The sequence below is a fragment of the Plutella xylostella genome, chromosome 3 (assembly GCF_932276165.1).
Source record: "Plutella xylostella chromosome 3, ilPluXylo3.1, whole genome shotgun sequence".
Classification (NCBI taxonomy): domain Eukaryota; kingdom Metazoa; phylum Arthropoda; class Insecta; order Lepidoptera; family Plutellidae; genus Plutella; species Plutella xylostella.
Genome location: NC_063983.1, coordinates 6,388,491 through 6,407,316, shown reverse-complemented (window position 1 = coordinate 6,407,316; position 18,826 = coordinate 6,388,491). Strand labels below are relative to the sequence as shown.

The window sequence follows — 18,826 nt, the reverse complement described above, 5'->3', positions numbered from 1 at the left end:
TGTTTTTGTATTTGAGAGTTTTCTTGTTCTTCACATTTTAAGTGGCCTGCGTTTTCTTCTTCTTTATCCAGAACATACACTAGAGCTGAAAAGAATGTATCACTGTCGGTGGAGAAAGAACATTTAACGAATTTATCAACATTCATAACAGATTCCATGCCGCAGGGCCTGTATAACTATAGAAACAGTTGACACAACACCAGATAGGCTATTTTTAAGCAACCAATTAAAAAAATAGCCAACTGCAGCTACACGGGTTCTTTATCGACGTAGATTAACGTCACCATATCTTGGTTTACAATAAATACGGCGCTGCGATAAAGAGCCCGTGTACCGGCTGTAGCTGCATCAACTCACTGTGGCCACTCCATCCGGGTGAAGTCCTCATCGTCTGGCATCCAGGTGTAGCGCTTGGGGTCGGGCTGGCTGCACACGGAGCGCGGCCGCCGCCGGAAGTACGAGCAGTCCAGATCGGCGTCATGAGCGCGCAGCTCCGGCGGGGCCGGGGTAGGCTGGCCGAACCTGAGGGGAGGGGGGGGGGACATTTTAATATTATGTGTAATATTGTCGCTTAATTCGATAGCAATTTGTATGACATCTTGATGTATGCCACTGTTGGTAACGACAGAAACAAAACGCACACAAACCACAGTAACCTATCGAATTACTATACTATCGGCTAAAGGCGACAAAATTCGTGATATGCACACAGGGGTTTATGTATGAAGGAGATTGAAGGAGATAGATAATGTAAGTTGAACTGCCTGAAAAAGAAGCATGCAAAAGAGACATTAGTTGTCTTTTGTCTGAGGTGTCGTTGTCTTCATAGAATTAGACTGATATACCTAATCGTAATAATAACCTACTCGTTTTACTTTTAGTTTTGGCCTTTTTTAGGGTTCCGTAGCCAAAATGGCAAAAACGGAACCCTTATACCCCATCACAAATCGTACTCGACCCTCACCTTCTTTTAAAATTATAGCTCACACTTTCTGCAATAACCCCAATGGCCCTAACTGTCGATGTCTCCCTCTAAAAAGTACAACTACTATGAAATATCTCGGCATTCTGCTCGATAAGAATTTATGTTTTAAAGATCATGTAAATATGTTGGTCGGAAGAGTGCGTAAATTAATATATGTTTTTAAACCCTTAAGACATGTCCTTAAACCCAACATCCTAAAAACAGTCTACTACGCTTTATGTCAGTCCATTATAATGTATTGCATTACTGTATGGGGCGGTACGTGCAAAACTACCCTACTCCCCCTTGAAAGAGCACAAAGAGCAGTATTAAAGGTTAGCACTTTCCGTCCATATCGCTTCCCAACCGCACAACTCTTTAAGTTTTGTGAGGTGCTAAGTGTTAGGCAGCTTTTTATTTTTCATACCATACTTTTAAAGCATAGGGAAACTGCTTATGACCCTAGTTTAAACAGAGGAAGGAGAGGTTTTAAATGTCATTTTCCTGATTTCTTTTGCCCAAAAACTTCGTTTTCGCAAAAGTTTTATCCTTTTTTGGGGACATTTCTATACAACAAAATAAATGTAGCTGATGCAATTTACCCTCTAACGATAAATGAATGTAAGATTAAACTTAAAGTTGTGTTAAGCACCTACAATTATGAACAATCAGAGAACTTGTTAGTTACAATTAAGTAAATTCCACCAATTTCCAATTTTCTGCACTACAAACACTTTTGCATGTTGCATGCTTAGTTTAGTTTAATAATATATTTTCTTAATATTTGTTTAAAAATGGAGCAATAAAATTTGTTTTAAACAGGGAGGGAGCTGGTGCCTGAGATACAGGCCACCACCTAGTTCAGGCCCCAGCGCTCTTAAAACTTGTACTGTGCTTAGTCCTAAGTCAGTTTGTAATTTAATTTTAAGTTGTGTACATCTATTTATTGTATTAGGCTAAGCTTATTGCTCAATAAAAATTTATTATTAATTTATTATTATAGTTTCGTCATGTCCGTCTGTCCGTCTGTCCGTCTGTCCGTCTGTCACAGCCGATTTACTCGGAAACTATAAGTACTACAGTGATGAAATTTGATGGGAATATGTGTTGTATGAACCGCTACAAAAATATGACACTAAATAGTAAAAAAAAGAATTGGGGGTGGGGCCCCCCATACATGTAACTGAGGGATGAAATTTTTTTTTTCGATGTACATACCCGTGTGGGGTATCAATGGAAAGGTCTTTTAAAATGATATAAAGTTTTCTAAAAAACATTTTTCTTAAAGTGAACGGTTTTTGAGATATCAGCTCTCAAAGTCGTAAAAAGTATGTCCCCCCCCCCCTCTATTTTTATAACTACGGGGTATAAAATTCTAAAAAAAATAGAGGTGATGCATGCTAATTAACTCTTTCAACGATTTTTGGTTTGATCAAAGTATCTCTTATAGTTTTTGAGATAGGTTGATTTAAAGTTTATTATATTTGCTGCTACGGAACCCTTTGTGCGCGAGCCCGACTCGCACTTGGCCGGTTTTTTCAACTAATTATGTATTTAATTGCTACATGTCTCTTAATAAACGTGGATTTATGAAAACGTAGTCTTACAGAAGATTGAGTGAGATTTGAAAATTTAAGTCTTTGTTAGACCCCTTTAAAATCAGTTATTCCGTTCCGTTAGAAATATCGTAAATAATGTTGTAGTTTACTTGGGCTTCGCAAAATGGCAGCCGTAAAATATTCGTCTCTGCAGACGACTGCACAATTTCCTGTCAACATCGACTAAGGTTCCGCATGTTCAACGCTTGTCCGTCCGTTAAGCTAACATCAGCTATCTGTGCCTCGAGTGCGAGAGCGTGTCTCCCGCGCCATACAAATTTGCGTTTTGATTTCACTTCTCGATAGGTTAAAAAACTCGCACTCGAGCCCCTGAATGTCGGTTTTCACCGTTCGAGCAGTGAGCCGAGTAACCTTTAAACCCAAATACCTAAAAATATAAGGATAGGACCTACCTAATTTGTTTTTGTGTAAGATAATAGGATTTATTTATTTATTTATTTAACACACACACTTAATACTATTATGACAGTTATTCACCAATGCAATAGTTTAGTGTCACAAAATTATAACATTCTTACTTATTATATGAAGTACTTATATAATAGGTAGTTAAATACATAACAACATAAAAACAACATTTCAAACATGCTTATAACAAATAATATAAAGAGCCGCCTTGGTAAATTCACTCAGGGAGCAGTAAAATATGTCGATATTTGAATCTATGGCATTGAGCAACCGTATGGCCCGGGTCAGGGGAGCCTGCCGGAGTAGGTTCGTCCTGCCATTCGGAACGTCAAAAGTTCGGTTCAAACGTCGCCTCAAATAATCTCTCGGAACCGTTAGGTTCAGTTGCTGCAAAATGACCGAGTTTTACTCCCTACCCCGCAGCAACTTGAAAAGGTATGAGACTATTGTCAGATCTCGCCTAACCTCCAACCTATTATAATCCACCATGCCCAGGACAAAGAGCGTTGGGTACAGCGCTGGATACCCGGGATAAACACCATATAGTTTCATATAATAGAATCTTAGAAACTTATTTTGGATCTTCTCAAGCATCAGTGTATACTTCGCTTCGTAGGGTGACCAGACTACAGCATTGAACTCCAATTTACTGCGCACCAGCGAGTTGAAAATGGTTTTTATTGCCGCAAAACTCTTGAACCCACTAGCCGTTCGTAGTGCAAATCCTAATATTTTGTACGCCTTTTTACATATATCCCCAACATGTTCGCGGAAGGAAAGATCAGACGTCATTTTCACCCCGAGGTCACGCACCGATGAGGATATGTGTAAGGAAGTATGTAGAAGAAGATAGTAAAAGGTATAATTTACAAATGAGTACATACATACCTGGGGTACCGTTGTATGGGCGCATAGTCGGTGTTGAGGTTCTCATCGGAGGGAACTCGACGACGGACACACACGGATAGGAATGATGACCTGGAAATAAAATAATCTGTAAGGAAAGTGCAACGTATACTACACTAACGGGCAATGAAAAAATTCCACTCACAAAATACCTTCACCAAACAAACTCATTTTTTTCAAAAAAAATATTATTAAATTTGAACTAAAAATATTAACGTGTGTAGTTGGCTATATCCTGGTGCTCTGTAAATGTCTTAATTGTTGCAGAAGGCATAATTAAGCTAGCCTTTTCCGTTTAGCAGTAATTTGGTGCTTTTCTCACTGGAACTTTTTCATTGCCCGTGAGTGTATAATAATTATAGGTCTTTGGGAAAGCGTATATAAGTTCTATCCTTCAATAAAATTTTATGTTAAATGTTTACAAGACAATAAGTATTTAAGTCGCACTGTTAAAATACTATATATCTTGTAGAGCTTTATAAGCTCAATTCTACGCTACGAGCTACGCGCTACGAACGAGAATCGGCACCCTTAGTATGGTCGTGATTAGCGCAACAGTTTTGGTTTACCTAAGCTTTGGAGCTCTACGCTTATATACCACGACTCAATCTCGTTGTATTAAGAATGCCGATTGCCCTACGCTGTACAAGTTTTTCGTCGCAATTTTAGTGAAAACATATTTTTTTATGTTAGTATTTGAACCAAATAGGACAGAAAGACCAGGTATCATGAACCTATTTTCGCACATAATGCAATAGTTGGCACAAATAAATAAGACACTGCTTAGACCTCGAAAATACCTCGCTTGGAATTCTAGCTATTTATCTTTTTCTTTATTGCCGCCTCTACCTCTTAAGCATATAATACGATTATATAGGAGTCGAAAAATAAATTGTCTACTTATTTCTGTTACCTTCCTTAAAAGGCTCCCATTCATCGTGTTAATCTATTTAACAGGGTAGAAAAGGGGCAACAGAATAGTATTAATCAATGTGGGGAAAAGTGTAGGAAATGGTTATTGGACACCCAATGGAAGATCTAAAGCTCCGTAAATACCTACTTTTTTCCGCACGTTTCCCATCGCAATGTGTTTTTCTATTGTATCAGCAATTAAATATTACAGAGAAATATCATCTACATAAATGAGTTCAGTAGTATCGGACAATACATATGGCCAAGTAAGGACACACGGATACACAAGATTTTGTGGGTAGCCCCACAGACGATGGTGTATCTCACATCATGCCCCGCGTGCCATATACCACTAACGATACGTTAGTAATAAACAATCTATAAACACCGTTCAATCCATAAACATTAAACATCAATCAGATTCATACAAGTTATGTCAAATTTGATAAGCGAGCGAGTGGCAACCGTACTTTATGCGGAAGGATCTCGGACCACTGCCGGCTGTGCAGTATCAATTGGTAATTTCGATAATGTGAATGAATCAGAGAATCGTTAATAATAAAATTTATCGTATATTCTTAATCCAAATTTTATATACATCTACAAGCTACAAGTAAGCATATACGAAAGTCTCCGGTGTATTCCTTATTCCTTGCTATTTCTTCGTACTAAGACGAGAAAGCTACAACTAACTTGCAAGCAACTTTAAACTCAGAGAGTTAGAGAGCCAACAGGGCGTAATATACTAGCGGTAATAAGAAAAACTTTTACTGCCACATGTGAGTTGCTTCTATACTTTATAGTAGCCACACGTACCGACTCCAGACATTTTTACAAATGACAGCTCGCCTTTACAGTAACTTTCAATGTTGTTGTTATAAGTGCCTTGCTTGTTTTAATTAATTTTTCCTAGGTATATGGTTTATCATTATCATTTTAAACTTTATTTCTTAGTTAATATGTCTAACTAACAAAATATAACATCATGGAAAATCCACTTTGCTGCCTTATAATGCCTACAAAAAGCAGACTTTCCATTCGCATTTGCCAATCAATTGAGCAGCGGTCAACACGGCCATTTATAACAAACTTCCCCTTATCTCAGCCGCTCTGTGACACTTTTGAATTATTTATAGCATCAATAGGTTTAGTTCCGGGATGAATCCGTTTCTTCCGTTCCAATACGCAGCATTAGCTGGGCCGGAAAATGAATGGGCAGTGGTGTGTGGCAGGGCGCAGTATTATGTATACTCAACAATAAATATACGTTTTGTACGAATATATATACGTCCTATGTAGTACAGTAGCATAACTTAAAATCATTATGGTTCACAGATTCTGAACAAGTCTTAGGTAAGCTACAATATCAGTTTTGTTCCTAATACCTATATATATAAATAATTGGTTCAAAATTGTGATTAGTTGAGTACGAAAACAGCAGTTGGAACAGTTTAGAAGCCACATAAAGGAATGCCTTGAAGGTTTACTCCAAAGCAGAAGGCTATCAATAAAACCCTTTTTGGCGCTTTCAATCCTTCAAAGTTTATCGCTAACAAGAAGCGGGCACAAAGGCAAGACAGTGATGGAGAAGAATTGGTTCAATGATCAGCTTAGAAATCAAATTTATGTGCTTTTAATATTAAACGGCTTTGTTTGAAGTCTTAATTGAAATTTGGGCGTTTCAGCGGTTCGGGCTTAAGACCCTCTCGGGAACATTCTAAAGTCATTAGCATTTTTATTAATCTATTTACGGGCTTGATCCGATTGATTGGCCTCCGAGGGACTCAACTTATAGGTAAGGCTTAGGAAGGTCATTATAGCCTACGAAAAGTGCTGGGGGGTCACACTTCAAATTGATGAACGAACCAGAATTGTCACGCAATTGACGCAATCATAACGGTTGATGCAACGGGATAGAGTCATAGTGGTAACGCCGCTAAGCCGGAGTCCCTTCGATAGAAAAAAAATAAAAGAAACTACAGCAAGGTGTCTCACCGAGGGAAAGGGTTGATGAAGTGTCGTGCACCTACCTGGTCGCTGGAGGCAGTTCAGGCGACCAGGAAAAGGCGGCCGGCTTCCAGACCCTCGCCTGGCGCCACGTGCTCGATCGATCAGAGATCAGAGCAATCCAAAGCACTGCAGCACTCAACACACACACTGATATTCTTCGGTTAGCGGTTCACCACGAATAAAGAAGAAGCGGAAGACTTTAGCAACTAGCCAATCGTCTATTTTGAAAATAAGTTCAATCGCGAATAACTTAGCGCGACGGCGGCCATGAATTCGTTTTCGGAACTGATTGTCTGTGGGTGGCGCAGACAGTGTTGCCACACGTAGCGTTGCGGTGCACGACATAAGCGGAAATAGGGAAAAGGATTTTAGGATCGAAACCTTGCGAAAATTATGAAAGTAAATATATTAAAAGATAGGTGGCGACACCATTTCCTCCCCCCTTAAAGGGTCACCTTTAAAAACATTCATAAGTGAAACGAGACAAAATTATAGCCTAGCTAATGCGGTAACTAAAACTAATTATAAACTACAGCGGTAGATACTAATGTATTGTTTATTGTGACGGGAGCGGACATAAACGTCGGCGACGAACAGGAGTGTAAGCGATAGGCCCTGCGTAGTCACAACCTGTGTGGGTGAATGGCTTCGTAACTTGCTTCGTGCGACAGTCGGGCAAGTCAGCCATCAGCGGATAAGTCGGACGCGGGCGCGCGCGAAAGCAAACATTGCATTGGTGCACTATCCTCCGCACTACGCGCCGAGCAGATAGAATCCAGTACTTCTGGCGAAGTAATGACAGGAGTAACTCTGGCCCTGCGTGCAAATATTTTTTGTGATAATATTGTATTATCAGGTTAACCGCGTGATCATCACGAGGCAGAAGTATCGGGTGTTGATTATCGAAATCTAAATCGGAATTGGAGAGTCGGCCGCCAACTCGGATTAGGTCGTTGTGTAAAAACGGTCTTAATTTATTAAGCACCGGGGAAACAGGCAAGTCATTTTTAATATTTAATAACTCATCTTTAAAATGTTTGTTTTGGAGTATTTGCAGCAATTTTGTTTCTGCGTACTCCAAGTCAGTAGCGGTAATACACGTAGGTTCGCGGCGTGGTAATAGTTTTAAAACCCTACATATATAAACGATTATTCGCAGGAGTTTGGTCCATGACGAGGAACGAGAAGCAGCGGGGTAAATACTACACTCGTCAGCAGGTGTCAAAACAGCGTGAACTAGGTTCCTTTGCTCGGGAACGACGTCTAAAGTGGAATCGTTAACTTCATCAAAGGAAGGCCACTGTGAAGCATTCGATGCTAGCCAGGACGGCCCGTTAAACCACAGCGGATGGGCTTTCAGTTTAGAGGGGTCGACGCCGCGCGACAGGCAGTCGGCCGGGTTGTCTGTCCCCGCGACGTGATGAAAGTTTTCAGCGGATACATTTTCATTTATTTTAATAACACGGTTGGCAACAAATGTTTGCCAACGGTGAGGCGAATTTTTTATCCAATAAAGCGCAACCTTGGAATCTGTGTAGGCGCGGACCCTAATTGGAATGCGGGAATTATACGTTTCAAGTACTGAGCGTAATAATTTCGACAGTAAAAGAACTGCGCAAAGCTTCATACGAGCAATCGTATGGGGCGGGGTGGGTGCTATCTTGGACTTCGCGCAGAGAAGGCGGACCACATTACCCGACGGAGAAGCGACGTGCACGTACACAACGCCGCCTTGCGCCTGCTCACTAGCATCTGCGAACCCTACCAAGGTCACCTCGCAACCAGTCGCGACGCTGAGACAACGAGGGATTTTTATCTCATTAAGCGCCGGCAGTTCGCGACAAAATTGTCGCCAAAGCCTTACTACCTGGTCGGGCGGGACTTCGTCCCAATCCACCTTCAGCTGCCATAGTTTCTTAATTAATAACTTAGCTACCAATACAGTTGGCGCGACGAAACCCATTCTGTCCCAAAGTCGGGCGATCGTTGACATTATGGTGCGTTTGGTACACACTGAGTCCAAATCAGGAGGGTCGATTTTAAAATAAAAGTCGTCATTATCAGTAGACCAACCGAGTCCTAATATTTTATGCTCTGTAGCCTTGTCGAATTCAACCTCAGTAGGTATCTTGTGCGAAGCGGGCAACTCATTGAGTGCGTATTGTGAATTACTGTTCCATTTAACAAGATCCCACTGGGCACCCTTGAACATTTGAATCAGCTGTTTTGCTGCGTCCACCGCCTCCTGTTCTGTATCAACAGAAAGGGCGATATCGTCCATATACAGGCAGGACGGGACGATCTCCGCCGCGCGGGGATACTCGGCGCCGTCATCGTCGACGAGCTGCTGCACAGTGCGGAGCGCGTGGAAGGGACTTGACTTTAAACCGAAACATACTCTATTAAATTGATATAGAACCAGAGGATCGTTTGGATTAAAACGATATAAAATTCTCTGATAGCGTCTATCAGATTCGCGAAGCATAATCTGCAGAAACATCTGTTTGCAATCAGCGGTCATCGCTACAGCGTGTAGGCGAAAATTTAAAATAATTTTAAACAAGTCCCCTTGTAAATTTGGCCCACTGTGCAGCACCTCGTTTAGCGAGACACCGGATGAAGTCTTGCAACTTGCATCTAACACGGGGCGCAGCTTCGTGATGGACTTGTCCTCGCGGAGGACACCATGGTGCGGGATTATATAGCTCGGGAACAAATCGTCCGATGACGCCTGCGGGGGAACGGTCAGTGGCTCCACATAACCTTTGGAAATATAGTCCTTAATGACGTCATCGTAAGCGGCACGAAGCTCGGGAGAAGCCTCGAGCTTCTTCTCCAAACACAAAAAACGTTTGCGAGCAATGTTATAGGAGTCCCCAAGTAAAAACACGTCTTTATCAAACGGGAGAGCTACAGTGTAACGGCCGGTCACGGGGTCACGTTCCGTAGTCGAGCGGTAAAAATGTTCACATTCGACATCCGTGGGGTGCTGAACGGGCGAGCCGGGGACTTCTTCCAGTTCCCAGAAGCGGGTAATTAAATGATCCATAGGCTGCTGTGGCACTATGGCGCAGCATGACGTCACGCATGCTGGGCGGGCGGCGAGCGCAGGCACGACTCCCATGAGTACGTAGCCTAGCACTGTATGAATAGCGGGCGGCCCCGATGGTCCACTGGAGACCACGTCGTCGGGAAGAATCAAATGCGGAAACAGCGAAGCACCAATCAAAACATCGATTTTGTTGGGCGTAGCGAAATGGTCGTCTGCCAATGCTATTTTATTAAGATATGGCAGGGCGGTGGAGTCGACATAAGCGGTAGGTAAGTTGTCAGTAATCTTATCAACAACTAAAGAATTGATTTTGTATTTTATGTTATTATTAAAGCGCGAGAAAAACTGTAAGTCTACTGTCCCGTGGGATGCCCTCTCCGTTCCCCCGAAGCCCCTCACAGTAGTACGTTGAATGGTATTCTGCCGTAACCCCAAACGATCACAACATTCGCTGGTAATGAAGTGACTTTGCGATGCAGAATCCAGCAAAACCCTTACAAATTGTTTATTACCCTTACTATCGTACGTAGCTACCATAGCGGTAGCGAGCAAAACAGTAGTAGGCGTATTACATTGCGGCGTACTACTTTGAGCGGCAGCGGCATTAAGCACGCAAGGACGCGGAGCAGCAATGAACGTCGAACACAACGCGACGTCCGCTTGCGCGGGAACGGATGATTTCGCATCAGCTGGCTGTGACGTAAGCGATGCACCGCCGCCGCCGCCGCCACCAACCGAGTCAATGACCGCGGCGCGCGGTGGCACAGTGGTTAAGTTCTGTAAAGCGGGTGACGGATTCGACTCTCGATTAAAATGTAATAGCGAGTGGTGTTTTTGTTTACACACTCGGCATCCCGAAGCGGACTGACAGGAAGCAATCTTATGCTTCGTACTTAGGCAATTTATACAGCCATTTAAATTCTTCGCGGCTTGAAAACGCTCGTGAGGAGACATTTTATGGAATTCGGCACATTTGAACAAATGATGATGTACAATGTTTGTACATAAGCACTTGTGAGCGGAATTAGAGTCGACGGTACTAACGTACGCATTGTAGTGAGGCGGCGGGTTTTTGTTATTAGATCTAGGGCGAACAGCCGATCGTGATGCTGATGCAGCGCCACCACCGGCGGCCGCAGTGGTCGGTGCGCGCTGTAATATTTTAGTTTGATTATCCAAGAACTCAACGAGCTTATCAAAGGTTGGAATTTCAGACTGATTATTATTACTATTCTCAAAAGTACGCACGGTATCAGGATCTAATTTAGTTAAGGCAGTTTGCAAAAATATGAAGTCTTGTAAGTCTGTTAACTTTAGATTCTTTAGGGCGCGTACTGCGTTAACAAATCGGTCATTAAAGAAATCCAAATTACTCGCAGAAATCGACGACAGCGGTTTGAATTCCATTAATTGTTGTAAATAGGCAGCTGCTAGCGTGCGCTTATCTTCATACCTATTTACTAGGGTATCAAATAACGTTTTATAATTTTCAGCGGAGGGCGTAATGCCCGCACAAGCGGCCTGGGCCTTGCCTGTTAATTTACCTAGCAAATAATGAAGTTTCTCATGATCTGAGAGGCACTTATTGTCGTGAATAGTAGATTTAAAATTGGCATAAAATAGTGGCCATTGGCGAATGTCACCATTAAAGCTCATCAACTCGATAGGCGGTAAATTAATTTTACTTTTTTGTGGAAAACAATCATTATTTTGGGTAGTTTTCGTGACTACGGTACATGACGCGCAACCAAGCGTTTTATGCGACAATACAGCTGTTCGAAAGAAACTAGCGATTTATAATCTGGCTTGGCAGTAGGGTCATTGGACATTAAACAGCTGTTGTACTGATCTAACACTTTTTGGAAATCTGAACGAATTGTATCTACATTAATACTCGCATCGAGAAAAGCTTCTCTCTCCTCGTTCCCTTTATTTATTTCGGTAGATAAATCAAACGCGTATTGTAAACACTCGAACAAAGCATTACGTTTTGCTTGCAGTGTCGCGAGTTCATAATTATGTTGCACCGAATCTTTTTCATTATGCGGTTTTGATGCTTTCGACATTCGGAAGTCGGAAAATAAAATGAAACAAACAAATTAAACAATCACAGGAATGTGGGTGTACAATTGGAATGATAACTTGATAACGCGATTGAATATGGCGCCGCGCCGGCGCGGCGGCGAGTGAATGTGAGTCTACCTTCTTATGCCTATTATTGCAGCAAGCGTAAAAATGCGTGACCTATTTAAGTACAGTAGCCCTAACTACTAATAGCGGGATAACACTTTATGTGTATATGAAGCGAGATGATTATATGATTATTACGTTTTTGGAAAGCGTACAATGTATGTCGATAAAAAGCGGTTAGGTAAATAAATAACTTATGCAGTGCGCCGCGTGCGCACTAGCTTAAGTTCACAGTAGTGAATTATTGGGAAGTCTATCCCACTCTGCGTTCGCTCCGCCGCCGCGCGCTTCGCGCGTCGTCGTCGCTCACTTGAGTGTGATAGCCTTCCCAATAATTCATTCCAGATTTTTGTAGATAACATAAAAAGTTGAGTTTTTAATTTTTTGTCGCACTTCTTCAATGACGATGTAAGTGGTAACACATTGTCATTTAATAAACATGAAATTCATTAAACAACCAAATTCACTACAGCTCAGTCAAATTAATGTCGATTCAAACAAAGTAAATCACCGACATGGAATACTTTTACCCAATACTATCCGTTGCATTATTTGCGGGCCATCTAACTGTGGAAAAACAAACTTAGTGATAGGCTTACTTTTACATCCAGATGGATTATACTTTAGTAACGTATACCTGTACTCAAAAACAATTTTCCAACCAAAATACATATTTCTAGAAAAGGTATTGAATCTAGTATCCGGTCTTTCCTATTTTAAATATCACGACAATGAGGAAGTTTTAAGTCCTATTAACGCCGCTCAAAATTCCATCATAATTTTTGATGATGTAGCATGCGAAAATCAAAATAATATTCGAGATTATTTTGCTATGGGAAGACATAAAAATATAGACTGTTTTTATTTAAACCAAACCTACACCAAAGTCCCAAAACAATTAATTCGTGACAATGCCAATCTTTTAATTTTATTTAAGCAAGATGACGTAAACCTCCGACATGTATATGATGAACATGTTAACACTGATATGACCTGGTCAAAGTTTCGTGAAATGTGTTCCAGAGTTTGGAAAAATGAATTTAGCTACTTAGTCATAAATAAAGACTGTCAGAAAAACAAAGGTTGCTATAGAATGAAATTTGATACATTTATAAACGTCGATGGTTAAAATGAATATATAAAGCTTCTCAACAATATACTCAGCACTTTTCCATTTGCTTTTCGACTAGAAAGTTGTACTGTTTGCGAAAATGAACGATGAAAAAAATATAAAACAGCAAATAATCAAATCTGCTGAGGCTGTTAAAAAGAAAGTTCAACAAATGAAAAACAACAAATTAGATTCTGAAATAGCACTGCAATCTATTTTCAAACCAGTAACTGACCCATTAAAGCAGCTAGCCAGAAAAAACTCTAGTGCTAGAGAATATGATGGTGGTTATCAAGATAGTGAGGAAGAAGACAATACCATACCAGATATTACTCTTTCAAGGAAAAGAAAATTATCGGTACCCACTAAAGTATCAGGCGATACACTGCAAAATTCATTAAGTGATATAAATTTTGAACAATCTGTAAGTGATTCAGAGTTTGAACAAAACTCAAAGAATAACACGAGTGATTTATTTTTTGAAACTTGCGATGGTGTTTCGACTCCGACTCCTAAGGAAATATCATCATGGTCTTTGTCATCAGAAGTGTTTAAAGATATTCCATACGGAATCAGGATAGAAAATGGAAAACCAATGATCGGAACAGAGCGCGTTACTATAACCGATAATGAATTTATAGTAGCTGGACATTCATTTAATAGAACAAGAGGGCTATCTGAATTACTCTATCAAAGAAAACCTGATTTAGGAGTAGTCACTGAAGATGACAAACAAATTTACAAGTCCATGTTATTGCTCACGAATGCACATAAAAGAAAATATGATTTAAATCAACCAATTAACAGCAATAGGGGTTTTAAGTATTTAGAAATTATAAAACCATTGTTAAGTTCACCTTCAGACAAATCTAACAGCAGCACCGCGAAAGGGAAGGGATTGCCATTATTTAAAGAAGTTGGTAAAAGTGTAGATTACATTTTTTGGAATGATCCAAATGACTTAGTGAAAACATTAAAATTGTTAATAGCTTCCAGAGATGCTGGTAACACTGGATTAGATGATGAAATATTATCAGTTATGAAAGAATTAAGAACATGTGTAGACATTAAGTAAATAAATACTTGTGCAAATTAATTTAAGTTTTATTATAACTATAACCTCCACCTCAGTTACATGATGAACATCGATAAGTTTGGTCACCACGTTCATAAAAGAATGCGTGTTCTAGACTCGTTAGAATTTACACCATTAACTAAAACACTTAGTCAAAACGAAGTAGGTGATTACGATTTAAAACAAAGAAGATTAAAAGGATTGAAATTGCCAATTGAGGGTGATGAAGCTGTTAGTAAAGAGTACCTCGACCAAAGCTACAACCTTTATTGCAAAAAAGAAGACTTTCTTGCAGAACTCACAAGTATAAAAGCTGAATTAAGTCTTCTTCAGGAACAGTTGCATCGCAAGTGCTCTAAAGTAGACGTGAGTAATATGATCAAAGATCATATAGTAGATTTGAGAGATCATCTCACCATCCAACATGAGTAAAAAAGGTGTGGTTAATGAAATTCATAAAGCTGCCAGACGAAATTTCCCACGTCGGTCAGTTATCCTAAAAGGAATAGATGATTTATGGCAAGCAGATTTGATTGATGTAAAAAAATACTACAAATACAACAATGGTTTTAAATTCATATTGGTTGTTATTGACGCCTTTTCTAAGTATACATGGGTAGTAGCATTGAAGAGTAAAACAAAGCGTGAGGTGGTTTTAGCTTTTGATAGAGTTTTAAAGGAAGGACGAACTCCTGCAAATTTGCAAACTGATATGGGTTTGGAGTTTTACAATGACATATTTCGACAACTTATGCAAAAGAGAGGAATTAATCATTATTCCACATACTCTTCAAAAAAAGCATCAATAGTGGAAAGAGTTATAAGAACTTTAAAAGGCAAGATGTTTAAACATTTCAGTTTTGTTGGAAAATATAAATGGATAGGAAGTCCAATAAATGATATAGTATATAATTATAATCATACTATTCATACCACTACAAAGTATAAACCATCTGAGATAAATAAGTTGAATGAATCAATCATAGCTAAGAATATAAAAAATCGTCATAAGGCTATATCATTAAAAAAAAATAAGTATCATATAGGTGACGTTGTCCGTATAAGTAAGTATAAAGGAGAGTTTCAAAAAGGCTATACACCGAACTGGTCCACCGAATTGTTTACGGTTATGAAAGTAATAAAATCTCAACCTACTACATATTACGTACGAGATCAACATGGAATTCCGATAAAAGGTTGTTTTTATGAATACGAACTTCAAAAAACTAAGTATCCTAATATTTATTTAGTTGAAAAGGTAATTAAAACGTCTGGAAATAAGGTTTGTGTTAAATGGCTTGGTCTAAGCTCAAAAGAAAACAGTTGGATCGATAAAAGCAATGTTATTAAAGATTGAAGTACATATATTATACTGTTTTGTTCCATTTATTTTCATTAGTCACCCAGTAATGAAAGGGAAAGGACTCCTTAACTCATTGATAAATAATTTGCCAGTAGAGTTACACTTACCAGGCTATCAATACTGTGGTCCAGGTACACGCTTACAAGATCGTTTAAGAAGAGGCGATAAAGGCATTAATCGTTTGGACAACGCATGCATGCAACACGATATAGCTTACGCAAACTATACTAATTTACAAGATCGACATAAAGCAGATTTGGAGTTAAAAAATATGGCAAAACAAAGATTGAAATCAAAAGACGTTAGTACAGGAGAAAAAGTCGCATCTTGGTTGGTAAATAAAATTATGAAAGCTAAACTTAGAACTGGCGCTGGGGTTCAATCATTTAAATCATCTGTTAACAAATTAAAATCAGTGCTTAGGAAAATAAAACCAAAAAATAACAAACATGCCATAGAGTTAGCATATTTGGCTGCAAAAAAAATATTTCACAAAAATAACCGTGTGAAATTACCTAGAATTATTCCCATTCCTAAAACAGGAGGGATACTTCCTTTAATTCCAATTTTTGCAGGACTATCGGCATTGGGATCATTAGCCGGTGGTGTAGGCGGCATAGCTAAAGCTGTAAATGATTATAAGTTAGCGCAAAAAAATCTGGCGGAATCTGAACGTCACAATAAGACGATGGAATCAATCGCATTGGGGAAAGGTTTATACATAAAACCCTACAAAAAGGGTAAAGGACTATGTGTAAAATCGTCAAAAAACTAGTTTCGCGGCTACCCAGACGTGCTCTAAGTAATATTGATATATTAAGTCACACTCGCGATATACCTTATTTCCGTGGAGTTTATATGAGAGATACTCTGCCAAGTAAGCCTAAGAGAATTGAGTGTGCTATTGTAAATTTAGATCTTTCAGTCAATGATGGAACTCACTGGGTAGCCTATGTCAAAGTTAATAATTATACGAACTATTTTGATAGTTATGGTTTAAAACCGCCTAAAGAAATATTAACTTATTTAACAAAAAAAAATAATGTATTCTACAATTATCAAAATTGTCAAGGAAGTAATCTTTATAATTGTGGTCACTTATGCATTAAATTTCTGAAAAAAATCTGGAAACCGTTTATAACAAGCGATTGATTATATTATTTCTCATTATCACAATGTCGTTCACACTATCAATTACTGGTTGTAAATCCGCTTTGTCTACAAATTATTCGCCGGCTTTGCAACTTGGTGGTGAATATGAATGCGGACTAGTATTTTTTTCAACATTCAATTCGATACCTAACGTAGGTAAAAACAACAATAAATTTTATTATGGTGATAATGAAATGGTAGAAATCCCTGAAGGATCTTACGAACTGCTAGATATTTACGATTTCTTAAAATCACATTTAACTGATTGCACATTTAAGTTAATGTGCAACAATAATACTTTAAGTACAAATATATTTTGTTCGAAAGACATTCATTTTGAAAAAGCTGGTTCAATTGCGAGGACATTGGGTTTTAGAAATGAAATACTTAAAGCCAATATATTACATGACTCCGTCTTTCCAGTAAGCATTCTTTCTACAACCATCGTTCGCATCGAATGTGACATTGTGAGCGGATCGTATATTAACGGAAAACCCAGTCACATTATATACGAATTTGCTCCTAGTGTACCGCCAGGATACCGAATAATAGAAATTCCAAAAAATTTAATATATTTTCCGGTAAATCAAGACACTGTTAGTGAAATTAACATAAGAATTTTAGACGCAAAAAACAACTTGATTAATTTACGACAAGAAGAATTACAACTCTATTTGCATTTAAGAAAAAAATGATCGATTTCATCAATAAAAGGTTTGAACCGCTATATAACATACGCAGTACATTACGTGCAGACCATCAGCCACCACCTATAAAAAGGAAAAAGCTTACAAAGGAAAACAAACAATTTCTGAAATCCATCAAACTCTTAAAATGAATATTTTAAATATAACAGATCCGATCACCCATGACAACAGTATTGAAAGCTATGAAGTTCATTCGTATAAACCATACATAAACAGTTTTAACCTTAATGATGAGATTCGCATTCCTATTAATCAACAAGACCTGTACGTTTTGCCGACAGCGAGTACACTATACATAGAAGGGTCTATCACAGTGTCTCGTCCTGTTGGTGATAAAAGAGAGAAAGTAAGCAGTGTTGAACTTATTAACAATGCTATACTGTTTCTTTTTCAAGATATTCGATATGAACTCAACGGTGTTGAGATAGACAGAATAAAAAACGCAGGAATAACAACTACTATAAAATCTTTGTTGTCAATGAATGAAAATGAATCTAAAATGTCACGGTTGTGGGGGTGGGAAATTGAGGGCTCTAAAATTACTTCAGGATCTTTTTCCGTGTCTATACCATTAAATAAAATTTTTGGCTTCGCTGAGGATTACAAAAAAATTATTATGAATTGTAAGCATGAGTTGGTACTTCTGCGTAGTAACACGAACCTTAACGCAATAAAATTAAGTACTAATGAAGTATTAGACGATATAACCATAAATAAATTAGTGTGGAGAATGCCACATATAAAAGTATCAGATCGCGAGAGGATTCACTTATTGAGATATTTAGAGAAAGACAAAGCTATTAATATAGCATTTAGAAATTGGGATCTTTATGAATATCCTCTATTACCAAGAAGTACCAAACATACGTGGTCAATAAAAACTACATCTCAAATGGAAAAACCGCGGTTCGTTATTATAGGCTTACAAACAAATCGAAAAAGCAATGCTAAGTCGGATATGTCCCAATTCGATCATTGTCATTTACGCGATGTTAAAGTGTTCTTAAATTCTACCTATTTTCCATATGAAAATCTTGATATAAAATTTGGAGAAGACCGATATCTATTAATATACGAGCAGTACGTGAAATTTCAACAGTCATATTTTGGACATCAGTTAGGGCCGTTGTTAAGTTTAAAACAGTTTAAAGAAAAGGCACCCTTGTTCGTGGTTGACTGTTGTCGTCAAAACGAAACATTAAAAACCGGACCGGTGGATGTACGTGTTGAGATAGAGAGTGATGTAGAAATACCCGATCAAACAACAGCTTATTGTCTTATTTTAAATGATTGTATAATCGAGTATAAACCACTGTCTAATATTGTAAAAAAACTAATATGAGTACTGATTTATTAT

At 38.7% G+C, this 18,826-nt stretch overlaps 1 protein-coding gene across 2 annotated transcripts in view; it reads right to left on the bottom strand.

The window, feature by feature from the left end:
* Positions 1-18,826, bottom strand: part of LOC105386277 — a 214,179-nt gene that overhangs the window by 37,558 nt on the left and 157,795 nt on the right. For both annotated transcript variants that reach the window (XM_048622993.1, XM_048622999.1), the window contains exons 5-6: positions 3,880-3,969; positions 358-522 (exon numbers count right to left, since the gene is read on the bottom strand). In XM_048622993.1, the coding sequence (XP_048478950.1) occupies positions 358-522; positions 3,880-3,969 (255 nt within the window). The remainder of the gene's footprint in view (positions 1-357; positions 523-3,879; positions 3,970-18,826) is intronic.